The sequence below is a fragment of the Phaenicophaeus curvirostris genome, chromosome 6 (genome assembly GCF_032191515.1).
Source record: "Phaenicophaeus curvirostris isolate KB17595 chromosome 6, BPBGC_Pcur_1.0, whole genome shotgun sequence".
Taxonomy (NCBI): Eukaryota; Metazoa; Chordata; class Aves; order Cuculiformes; family Cuculidae; genus Phaenicophaeus; species Phaenicophaeus curvirostris.
Window position 1 is genome coordinate 40,838,223 of NC_091397.1, and position 12,953 is coordinate 40,851,175.

General features: G+C 39.6%; 1 protein-coding gene across 22 annotated transcripts in view; it reads right to left on the bottom strand.

Annotated features, from left to right (window-relative positions):
- Positions 1–1,608: 1,608 nt before the first annotated feature.
- ARPP21 (cAMP regulated phosphoprotein 21) overlaps positions 1,609–12,953 on the bottom strand; it is a 199,244-nt gene continuing 187,899 nt past the window's right edge. For all 22 annotated transcript variants that reach the window (XM_069859863.1, XM_069859866.1, XM_069859861.1 and 19 more), the window contains 2 exons: positions 3,371–3,522; positions 1,609–2,311 (listed from right to left, as the gene is read on the bottom strand). In XM_069859863.1, coding sequence (XP_069715964.1) covers positions 2,054–2,311; positions 3,371–3,522 — 410 coding nt within the window. In that variant the 3' untranslated portion in view covers positions 1,609–2,053. The remainder of the gene's footprint in view (positions 2,312–3,370; positions 3,523–12,953) is intronic.

A 12,953-nucleotide genomic window follows, 5' to 3' on the forward strand; every position in this document is an offset into this window, starting at 1 on the left:
AACCCAATTATGTGTGATTATAGTAATGCTAGGAGGGAAACCTCCATGCTTTATAAACACTAAAAGGAAATAAACTATACATTTGAAATGAGAGCTCAGGGTCACAGAAAAAACTGAAATGCAGCATCTTGATTTTTTCCTAAAAAAAGGAAAAAAAAATCAATCAATAGGCTCTCCCAAGGCATTTCACCTCTAATTGAAGAGTGAATTGTGTTTGCTTAACTGCTCATGTTCTTGGCTGTCCCTCAGCAAATGAATCGTGATTATCCTACATAAAATTAATTGTATGGCTTTCTTATGATCCCACAGGTCTGGATTCGACGCTTTAAGACATACATGCAAAAAAAAAGACCAAACTCTGAAAGATACCTGTTCATTGTAAAGAAAAGAAAAATTTTGTTTTAAATCTGGATTGTAGCCCTTCCAGTTCCCCCTTCCACAACTGAAGTGTGTAAGGGAAAGGCTGCCCATCTTAAAGTTAAAATAAAAGCTGACTCACATTCAGATTAATAATGTTCAAGGGCCTTGTGCGCTGCTGCCATCTTGGGTGTACTTAACAACTTTAAGTCCAGGTGTTCAAAACTGATCAAAAATGCAGCTTAAGTGAAAAAAGAGTGACTCAACTGTCATCATCATTGAAGCAGAAGGAAGAACTCCATGCAGCATTTATGAATGAAGACTGATTTATCAGAACAAGCTGGAAATTTGAGTGAACGTGGACATAACAAAGACAAATGCTACAGGAATTTTTTTTTTTTTAAAGAAAAACTTCCTGAGAATTTCTGGCAAACCACTGTGTTCTGTGCTGCATGGTGCTGAGGGGCATGGTTTAGCGATTGATCGGAATGGTTGGACTCAATGATCCAGTGGGTCCTTTCCAACCAATTGATTCTATGAGTCTATGATTTAAGAGCCACTCCCCTTAAGTATATTATTCATATACCTGAACATGACAGACTAGATTCTTGGGTTGTCATCCTTTTGTTGCAAATGACTTAATAGCTGGAGCACTAATAACCAGGTAGAGTACCTGTATGTAGCACAGAATTACAAGGTACTGTGTTTCTATATCAGTAGCAACTGATCTTTGAGCCAATTGATGACATATCATGGGACATTTATGGCTTCTTGTACACAACTTTTGTATGGTTGTATGGCCTTTTGAAGAGGTATGACTTAGTAGAAGCTTGTAGCAGTGGTGAATTGCATTTGTGACATTACTGGTCCTAGGGATTGGAATAGCACAAACTTCGTTTAAGATGATACGGTACACCATTCATCGAACACTGTCTAGGTGTCTAGGCTACAATTTCTAAGTGGTCTTAGCTGTTATAGTACTGCATGGTAAGACACAGGCATGTTGCCTTCTAATCAAACACCCATAAACCCATTAAGCATCATAACTCCATTAGCTTTACTTGAAACAAGACAATGGAGAACCACAGGGAAGTTCACACATTCAGAAACAGAGAGGAGACCAAGCAGGTGGTAGAAACATGACCTTTCTCCATAAGGTCAAATAGCTTTATTGTGATTAAGCACTACAATACAGTATATATCCATAAAAAAACTCTATAGTGTATATAAATTATTCCTTCCATTCAGTAATTCTTTTTTGTTTTGTTTTCATGTTTTTCATTTCCATTACAGCTTTGGTACAATGTGGTTTTATTATATTTTTAAATACTTTTAGCTTCACAAACTCCACACAAAGTACAAAACTAATCCGAATTGGGGATATTACAATCTACACAGTGGTGTTCAGTGGTAGGAAAAAATCTTACCTCAATGAATTCATGTCACTAGCTAAGCTATAAAGGCATACCTAGCAGACATGACAAAAATATGCACCATTAACCAGCAAACATTTTTTTTTCAGAATTTATTTTATTCTTCTTTTTTTACAGGTTTTTCCAGCAGCAAATCACTTGAGCATAGTCAGTACTTATGTCCTCAACTGATTATCCTGTTGTGTTCCTCTTCATTTGAAGGCCATGAGTTATTTGTCAGATAATGCACTGCTATCCTCATATATCCATGTTATGCCACAGTGTCAGTACTTGACCTGCCACCCTGCATTGTTTATGCTTGCACAGTTTGTTCTGCAGCTGGCAGAAATAACTGGAACGTTATTGGAGGGGCAGTGTGGGGCAATAAGTCGTAGGTTGTTCTGTGGGGCAGGAGGTATGACATTACAGTAGACAGGCATTCCAGTGGCTGTAAGTGTTCCTTGACCTGATTGATTAGGTAGCATGATTGGTTGTTGATACGATTGTTGTGGCAATCCTTGAGAACCCTGGGTCATTGGCACCTAGATAGAAATATGGAAAGATGTAGGAAAAAGAAACAGTAATTACTAAACAAATTAAAGTAGGTCCTGAGTATCACTATCTTCCATCTAGCTGAATTTGAGTATACAACATGTTCTGCCAAAATGGATCATTTTCTGCTGCTCAGAACTGTTCTCATCCCTGAGGATTTTCTTTGTTGTAGGAGAAGCGTTAAAGAGAAATCCCTCTGCTCACAGTTCAAGTAAGTGGCTCTGTCATGATCTAGCTGAATACTAATTTCTGCGATCAGTGAAAACAGAAAACTCAACCCTGATATATCTAGGCCATCTAAAAGGTCTGAACCTTTACCCTGAAAATTAACCTTTAAAACACATTTTCAGTACCGTAATTCTGAAGACGCAAGGGAAAAACTCTACCCACAAGCAATTCCCTTATTTCCATCTGAGTTACTGTAATACTTTCAGAGAAGCTGAGGGAAAAGATGATCAGTACAATCTATTAAAATGAATTAAATGTCATTTAGTTTCTTAACTTTCCAGAGGGACAAGCAGGAAACAAACACAAGCCACATCTTAGGCTCCCATAGGCTCTTGGCATATCTCACAGAATCCAGGTATAAAGTAGAGGAAATACATCTAAGTAATTTGAGGACTTGCCTTGGCAGGAGTCTCCACAGATGAGTAATTTTTAACTGAATCAGGCAAAGTCCTTAACTTCATTAGAGGAAACAACGTGGCAATGCATAAAGAAAATGAACAGTGTTCAATCTTTTATTTTGTAATTCATCTTCTTCACAGGAAGAAGTGTAATTCCTTCATCCTTTGCGACATTTTACCCACACTGCAGGCTGTAATAAATAGTTTATTTGAAGTATTCCCAACTCAGACTGAAAATTAGGAATACTAAGAACATGTAAACAGGAAGTAAAGACAGCAATTTCACTTAGAAGCACAATTATTAGGAAGACTCCTGTCATACACTGTCCTCATGAAGTAATAGAGACCATTCAGTGTTAGGAAAACTTGATTCAATTAAGCCCTCTCTGAGAAGATCAGTCCGTCTTTATGGCTTCCAAGTACCTGATAAGATGACATGGCTGGATACTGCACCATCATGCCTTGCACCTGATTTCCCTGTTGATTATTCATCAGGTTCTGGCTTTGGGGTGGCTGCTGCATTCCCATGAGACCCTGGAACCCCTGCTGCTGGTTCGGCAGAACAGGCTGGTAACCTGGAAGAAGAAAGCCATCTTCAAGTACCCTGTCGCTTGTAGGGACAAAATTAGAACTGTTTTAAGGAACAGCAAATTATCCCCATCATTTCTCCCCATATTTGTCAAAAGCATTGCTAGAAGGGAAAATTGAAGGGGAATAAACAAATTCTGTGAGTTGATAGCCCTGGCAGGCTAACATGAGAGGAGAGAGGGGAGCACACTTTCCTCATGCTCTACAACCATACAGCAGAGACCACCTGGCAGGATGCCTAACTGCAGCACTGGATTTGTTAAAACCTGAACAGACACAAGGTAGTACTAGCTTCTGCCTGCTTTCTCAGAGGCAAAACTCCCACCGGCTTCAAGGACACCAGTATTTGGCCTTCATAATCTAATCTGGTATTTTTCTTTTAGGTCATGTTTTTTATCTTACCCTCTTACCTTTCTTGTAATGCAGTTCCATAGCATGATATAAACAGACAAGGGTTTATTTAATCAAGCAGAACATCTGTACACACACTAGCTCCTACTTGCAAGGGTTTTTATATGATTAGAGCTTATTAAGGGTCATATTCCACCCTACTAGTTTCATATAGAAAAGGAAAATCATAAATTAGCGGGGGTCTGGTCTTCCCTGTTGCTCAGTGGAAACACGTGACTGCACATGGATGAGAAATTGATGCTACTGTTTCAACCTGTGACTGGCTCACCACAACAGTGCAAATTTTCTTCTGGGACAACTCCTCTAGGATTAATTGAGAAGTGGTTGGAGAAGTCTGTGTAATCTGGAGGGCAGAGCTGCTAGTGAGGCAGAAGCGTAATATAGGAACTGAAGTGCAAGCAGTGTGCTGCTTGGCAGCAACATGATCCAGCCTGAGAATGAGCCTTGCCGGATGGAAGTGGGCTGGCTGGGCAACGCTACTATTTAGAGATGAAGGATTTTGCAAAAAAAGTGGGAAAGGGAAGTAAGATGCAGGAAGATCCTGTCCTTGAAAAATGCAGCCAGCCACAGTCATTATAAATCTATGAATAATTTCTACTTAAGACATTCTGTGCCCTTTAGCACTCAAATTTTTTAACATGGAGTTATGCAATGCACTATTAACTCTGTAGTGACATTCTCAGAGCAAGCATGTATCAGGCAAAGAAGAATTATCATAAGGAGCAATACTGTGTTATTTTTATATGAAAAATGTGTGTCACGTCTGCTCAATTTATATTCATGAATACAGTACATGGTTCAATATACTTCACGAATTGGAAATGATCACCTGGGTATTTCTTCATTATATAAGAAAAATAAAGTAACAAATGTCTCTGTTTCTGCCCATATTATCAACTAATAGCGTTCCTTCAATATCTTTTCTGATGCCAGAGAAATGTTGGGTATCTCTGATCCGTTTTTTGGCATTAAAGATGCCTTTCCATAGATATGAGATTAATGTCTCCAGTCAACTGAGCAAAATAATAATAAAAAAATTAATTCCATGAGTGATTAACTTGGCTGGGATATAGCATTAAACATCTCCCAAATGCACCAGATTATTATACATTCAAATTTGCTCTTTTTCCTATGCACAAACAGAGCATCAGCATATTTTTTAGTCACAAAGATTACTAACAACAGAAGTGCTGTAACGGAGTTTACAGAAAGCTTATACAGCAATAATAAAACTGCAAACCCTCTTCTGCTCCCTTGTACCAGTTATGGGGAGGAGGAAAGGGGAGAAAGTACAGAAATAAAAAAATAAGCTCTACTATTCTGGTATTTGCAAGGCTGAAAACTTAAGCAGAGGTAAGTCAACTGACAGCAGAAGCAGCAACAGATAATTCATCTTCTGCTACTCGCAGTTGTCGAAGTAAGTCCCAGGTGTTGTAATGAACAACAGACTGATGGTGGGCCCGGTATCAAGTGATGCTAGGCTGGGGAATAAAATTGAACATCGGATCTGGGCTCACAGAGTTGGACCACGATGCACTGGGACAAGGTGGCGCTTTGCAGAGACAGACAGACACCACTGGGGTCAAGCAGAAAGAAGTCCTTTTGTTATCACTAGTAAATATAATGGCATGACTTTTACTTTAGTTAGAGTATTGCTGATACTTTGCTGTATGTTTGAACATACACCTGTCTCTTCACCTCAGCTCCATGTTCCATATTCCTCAAACAGGACAGATTTATTGACCAGTACAGAAATGACTATCAAACTGAAATAAAAAGTTCTGGAAATTACTAAGTTTCTACCTTTACAATGAACATGTAGTCATCATCTTACAAGGATATTACAATAACACCCTTAAAATCTCCTCTTATTTGCAAACACTTCTTGTGACACAACCATGCCATGTTTTAGGGGGCAGGAGTGCAAAAAGGGTATAGGTTACGAGTTGAGGTCTGCTAGGCTACGGATTATTATTTTAAGAGCCTCATTACTCTTCAAGGACTTTGGCAATTTCTCCTGCCCTTAGGGCATGTGCATCCTTCACCTCTGTCCCAACATGCGGAGTCCTCCTTACGCTCCTGAGAGTCAGGAGAAGACCTCTTTCTTACTCCCTCTGTGAGCCCTTTACTATGCTCTGGTCACACAGAGGGGCCTCAATACAAGCAGAAAAATACTTAACATGCACTTTATCACACTTCCAATAAGATTAAATGGGAGCATATATAATGTAACAGTCTTATCACAATGTGTACTGAACCTCCTTTGTCACTAAGGAAAATTAAGTCACTTCTTTGCCCCAAGGAAGGCGCTTTGGTCTCTTGACCAAAGAGCTTCCTTGACTTATGGGTGGAAAAAGGGAGGATACTGCTCTACTTCTGTCTTTGCAAAGATGCTGGCTGTCATCTCTTCCTCACTTAGTAATACTTATTCACTACCAGTACTCTTTGGAATACAATGAAGTTATGGATGTCAGACCTTGCTGCAGAACCCAAGTACAGCATTTGGTCAAAATCCAGCATCTTTTTCAAAGCTCTTGCAACTCAAGTGAAACCATGTTACCTGATAGCAAAGTCTGACTCTTTACTATGTTAAAAATACAGAGAAAGCAGCAAGTTCATCCATTCCATGAAACATGAACACCCGACAAGGTACAAAAATATACTCCAACAATGCAGAGGAGGTACAGAGTATTAAAGGGAGAATTAATTTATCTACAACAAGTTCTATAAAGCAAGAGGAAAATACTATGTTAAAAAACAAAGAAGCCCAAGTCTGTTCTGCTAGACAACTTCTGTTTCAGCACAAAAGCAAGAGGAAGAAACTGGCACTCTATGTGGCAATCCATTTGAATAATAAATTGGTAACATCAGGCACCAGCTGCTCTGAACTTCCTATCTCTGCAGCTCAAATTCTGCAACTCCAACTCTGCATGCCACATAAGATTTGAAATGGATCCTTCAGTGTTTACTGCATGTTGATGTCTTCATGCACTTTTGCACACTGGCCAGGAAAAGAAAGGAGATGGGAGAATTGAAGCCCTGCGTAAGTTATAGTCTTAGTATATCAACTTTTCATCCATGTTCATGAAACTATATTATTCCAACCAATCTTTCTTTTCTTTTTTTTCCCAGGGGGCACAGACTATCAGAGATTGTTATTCCCCTCCAAATTATCTGTTTTGTACACACACACCAGTTACAATCCTCAACTCAATTCTGCCATGCTTTTGACATGCTATTTATTTTTTTTATTAAATAAAAATAATAGAGTGTTCCCAGAAGTCTTGGGAGCTGACTGCAGTGCACGGAAAGCCGTGCATTGCTGGGGAGAGATGGATGCTTTGGAGCTACGCAGGTGTCAAGAAATATGTGAAACCAGGAAGAGGCACCATGCTTTCTGCAGCTATAGTTTTCTTCATGCTTGCTCTTTTGCTCATTAGCTTTCATACTACATGAAGTGCAATCTTTAAAAGCTTCTTTACTGTTCCCTGGGAACATACATACGTGGGTTATTTTCTAATGGCAGTACACATGAGATGAACCATCCTATTACTGCAAGCTCCAGGGCCTCTTTACTGCAATTATATCATCCTGCTCTATGTTATCTCTGCTACAAAGGAGGATTTTTAAAATCAGGGCAAACATGAGAGACATTGTTAAACAATCAGAGGAACAAATCGTGCACAGAATTTCAATGAATGCCTCAGAGGAAAAATAAGCCTTCGACTGCAGTCAAAATGGAAGAGGTCATCATACCATCAAGGCAATTCTCCAAACCTTTACAGCCTGCATCACCATGCTAACAGTCAGCTAAGTCAAACATCCCAGGGGGAGAAGAAAGACAGCATGAAAGACCCACAAATGTTTTAATTTCTTAATGAGGCTACAAAGCTCAAAAGACAAAACACGTTGGTCTTCTATCTCTGCCAAATAATGTCACCCAGAGCTGTAATTAAAGCATGTTTGGTGCTCTGCTGGCCTCAGCATACACCCTTCATGAAGGTACATGCATGTTTGGAGGGACTGTTTTGTTATTAATTTTAGATTTGAAGCATATATTATCAAGGAAGCTTTGTAATATGTGTATCAGCACCCTGGATAAACAGTAATCAGCATTTTGGCTGATGAGTGCAGCAGCTGGCATGAGTCCCTGAACTGCAGATCTTATTGTACACTTACTGTACACTTATCACTTAAAGAGAATCCTTGCATCTCAGCCCATTCAACGCAAATGCTTAAATTCACCATGTTTTTTATGTGAAGTGATTTGAGGGCTCACCAGCTGCCTTCCCATTTCACCCAGTTTGGTGCTAGGAGAAGCTGAGTTGCTGTCACCAGCAAACCCAAAATGCAGGTACCTTGGCAAAACTCTGCAGCAGCTTAGGCAAGGGAAACCTCAGTAGGGCTAACTGGGCTGGGTGGAATGGTGCACAGACCTGCTTGCGTTCCTGACCACTCAGCAACTATTCCAGTGCCTTTCTGGTGCCCTACACCCTCCAAGTTGGACCAGCTCCACCTCTGTTGCAACTGCCACCACGATCACTGGGAAGAGATTGAATTTGAGCTGCCATGGAAAAGCCAAAGGAAGCAAGCACCACCTCTGGATGCTGACACAGGGCAATACCCTGTAATGTAGTGAAAACAGTGCAATGCAGATTCTGCACCCAGTCCTAAATGCCATGCTTGCTGTGGGGGCTTACATTTGCAGGAGACTCCCCAAAACTGGTAAGGGCTGAGAAGAGTGCTACAAAAAATGATCTGAGGTCAGAGAGTGCATCTCTTCCTGGGAGACCCAATAAGCTCACTCTGCTCAGTTTATTCAAAAGATGAAGAGATATCTGCTAGTAGATAGCTCTTGAACAGAAAATGGTATAATAAAATTACATACTTGAAAGATAAACACAGAACTGCTCAGATTAGAAATAAAATTAAAAGTTTCAACAGGCGCTATAATTAACAAGGGGGCAATTTACCCAGACAGGAAGCACGTTTGCTGTCACCCAAAACCTCTAAAACGAGGATGGACAGCTTGCTAGAAGATACTAAGTTCTGGGAATAAAGATATGATTAGAGTGCGTTCTGTGTCCAGTATTATTTAGACTATCGAACTACACATTCCAGGCCTGAAATACTTACGAAGATGTTAGCCAGTTAGGCTTTAACACTTTTTCTGTCTACCTAGTGAAAGAAATAACCTGTTGAATGGGAGACAGGATCCTCTTCCGAGTCTCTCCTCCTTTTAATCATATACTGGCAATGCCACCCAATTCACTCCACAAGCAGAGAGTTCATCTGCATATGGTGAATATTTTAAGGGCTATTTCTGGCCTACTTTAGTTTACTTTGCCTGCTTGGAGTTGTGCTCAGAAGTTTTTTTTAGACTGAAGAATATGATTGTTATCTATTCCTACAGTTTTGCTAGTATGTTTTCCTTACTTTTTAAAATAAGCTATGGGTAAAGTATTAAAGTGGCTGTATGTAGCTTTTATTCCATAATCACAGAAATTTAAAGCACACATGAAATTTTATAATCAGAGAAGAAAAAAATGCATTGTAAAATTCCAGTTCAGTCATGCACACATCATTAAGTTTGGTAAAGTTTTTGGCAACTCACTTATTTGCCAAAATACTTGTAAAATTGGAAGGAAGGAAATAAACCAAAGCAAGCTGTTCAGCAATATCAAACACAGTGTCTTGACACAAAGATACTTGTGATTCTCAAAGAGAGCCTCTAAAATATGAGAAAATTAAGCCAGGTTGGGGAACCTTGCATTTAAGACAGTTGGCCAAGCTGCAGGAGATACAAGGTAAATCCCTTCCCAGTACAACTGAGAGCAGGAATTTGAGGCAAGGGGTTTCTAACAGCCAGAACAAAGCTCTCCCTGCCACAGTGATCCATCAGCCCCTTCTGCTGATGGCTCCTTACCTTGAATGACACACTCAAGTACTGAATTGTAACTAGATGTTTCACCTCCTACGTAAACATTATAATTACCACCTACAAAATCTCCACGTGCACTTGTCACTCTAGAGGAGTGCTGCTCCAAGGCAGAGTGGCTTCTCATGCTCAGGCATCACACATTAGATTTGGGAGGCTGCTGAGGAAACTGGGGGGTATTTTTCATTATGCCGTTGGTCATTTCCTGGCCAGTTTAACTGCAAATGATGGACTAAAAGTCTCATAGAAAACGTAAAATTAAGCTATAAATTTAAGCTGATTTTGATCAGCTGGAGGTGTTCAAGGCCAGGTTGTATGAGGCTTTGAGCAACCTGATCAAGTGGAGGTCCCTAACCCATGGATTGGAACTATATGATCTTTAAGATCTTTTCCAACCCAGAACATTCTATGATTCTGTGATTTTAGCCTCACCCAAAAGCATCTGCAGTTTGGAAGACTCCCACAGAAGGTACACTAATCAATGTCTCCCTGCTGGTGTATAGTTTTCTGTATGTGTCTGAAGATTTAAACTGCAACTTGTGCAGCTGGAATCCAAAACAATTCATAAACAATTCTGTAGTTTAAGATTGGATCTAAAATCCAAGGCATGCAGCAACCCAAATCTGCTGCAGTTGATAATCCACTCTTACTGCGTCTGCTTTCTCTCTGCAACCCACATGAAAATGTCTTGACCTAGTAAGGTATTCAGGCTTTCTGTCCCATTTGAAGACATCACAGATAATTTATGGGTGTGAATTGGATACCATGTGAGCTATGAGGACAAATATGTAATAGATTAAGGCTAAAACCTCACCCTTTCCCCTCAGAACACAAGATTGTGCAATTATTTTATTTAGTTTTCACACACATGCAAAGGAAAAAACAAGAATACCTGTGCCTGAAATAAAGGAGTCTTAAGAAGCAACAGGTAACTTGGAGGTCTGAGATGACTTATAAAACACATAAAATAGCACACGTGCCAAAAACCAGAGCAGCACACAGGCTCCTTTCCCCACAGCACTCTGCAGGCTCAGACCCTCAAAACCAAGAGAAACCATTATAGGTGACTGACAGTACGCCTCCTTTCATTTCAGGTAAAAGCACATCCAACTACAGCTTGCAGTGGAAAGCACAGGGTATTATGCTAGTTTTGTTTGCAAAATTTAAAACTAATTACATCAATTTTTTCAAGGGTTGTGAGATCAAAACAATTTTTAGCTAATGGCACTCTAGTTACATCCACTGAAAACACTAACATGGTAAATATATTCCTAAACTCATTACAGTGACAGTGACTCAAATAAACCTCTGCAGAGCTAAGGTTACAAAACTGCAGGATTTTGAACTTAGAGTCTCAACACATAATTGCTGCCAGAATCATAGCTCCCTCGTCCCTAAATTTCCTGTAGCTTTGCTAAGAGCACATTCACGCTTCCCGAACCTCATAACAGATCAACAGCCACATTTGTTGGCAGATGCACAAAAAGCTGTATTCAGCTGCATTAAGGAACTCAGCAAGATGTATATGCATCAGAGATATGAGCCAGCAAGATTTATTATCACAAGAGAAAGAAGAAAAATACTGGTTAGAAGACAGCTTGTCTGTCTTCCCCATCACTCTTTCTCTCTGGTTTGCAAAGCTACAAATCCCACAAAATCAATAGTACAAAAATATCTTCATCCTGCTCCAGATGAATAAGAAATAAAATCTGTAAATTTGCTGCAATTTTACATTATTTCAGAGTGACCTTTTTGATGATTTAGTAAAAACTGCTGATGTAAATACTCTGCTACACAAGAAATTTTTTTGTGGATGACAGCTCTGATATCCTCCATCTGGCTAGCCCTGTCCAACTGCTAGAGTAGGTTCTGTCTTACCTAGCTGAACTGCCCCTCCTTGTCCTCTTCATTTATACTTCCTGAAAAAGCAACATGAAATCTTGGTTTTACTTGTTTTGCAACCTTGGGGGCTGGAAGAAACCCAAAGCACAGAGTATCTGTAGCAAGGATGGTTTCACATGCTACTTGAGACAACACTGTCAACTGGGGCCACTTCTTGACTGCTAACAAGATCGGAAAAAAATTAGGGGAACACAACTCCCTTAGAATGCAAAACTTCTGTGCAGGATCAGGGCCTCACAAATCTATTTTTAACTCTGCTTGTCCTATATAAACAAGAATAAGGTACATCTTTACACAAGCTAAGAGAGTGCTTTGCATACAGACTTTTCCTCAAACATAGTCACTACATAAAACAAATGGCCTCATCTGTTATGGTTGTTTAGATTATGCTTACGAGAAATTATGAAAGTAACACTGCATATCACACATGAGATTTAGAGCTTTTTGTACATTAGCATCAAAGAAAAATCCATTCCATTTTCTTTCACCCTTTATGAGGCCAACTTCCAACTGCTGGAGACAAGGAAGTGTTATCTTTTGAGAAGACATTTAGATGCATGTTTGCTGCCTGGCAGGGGAAAAATTTTTTCACGAAGAACACTGAACTGTTATTTAGAGCCTTCTGCTTCATCATCCAAACAACTACCTTTGGGGCAAACATGCAAAATCATGGGTACAATGAACTTATGAATCACTTGAAGATGCATATCCACCCCTCAGTTACTTTTCTGCACCTTAAAAGAGTTTTAAAATAACTCAGTGACCTCACTACTGTGTAAAAAGGCACAGACAAGTAAGAGGTATGATTAAATACTTTCATTATATACCTAATGAAATCACATACTGTAACACCTTCTGAGACTAAAATTTTAATTAAGGCAGGCTGGCATTCTGGCTTTTTTCCCCCCCTTATGTTCCAGGGGAACAGCAGGTAAGGTCAAACAAAAAGCGTATGTGATAAAATTGCGTGAGAGTGCTCCTGGGAGACCTGGCATTATTAACATGAACATGAAGAAGGGCAGAGTTGAACAGTTCAAAGATAAATGACTGCATTGAGTTTATTTTTCACTATCAACCGGAGAACCTGAGAGAGCTGTTATTTGACAAGAAATGTATATAAATAGGCATCAAAAGGAGCTTGAATGGACACAAACATAGGAGATTCAA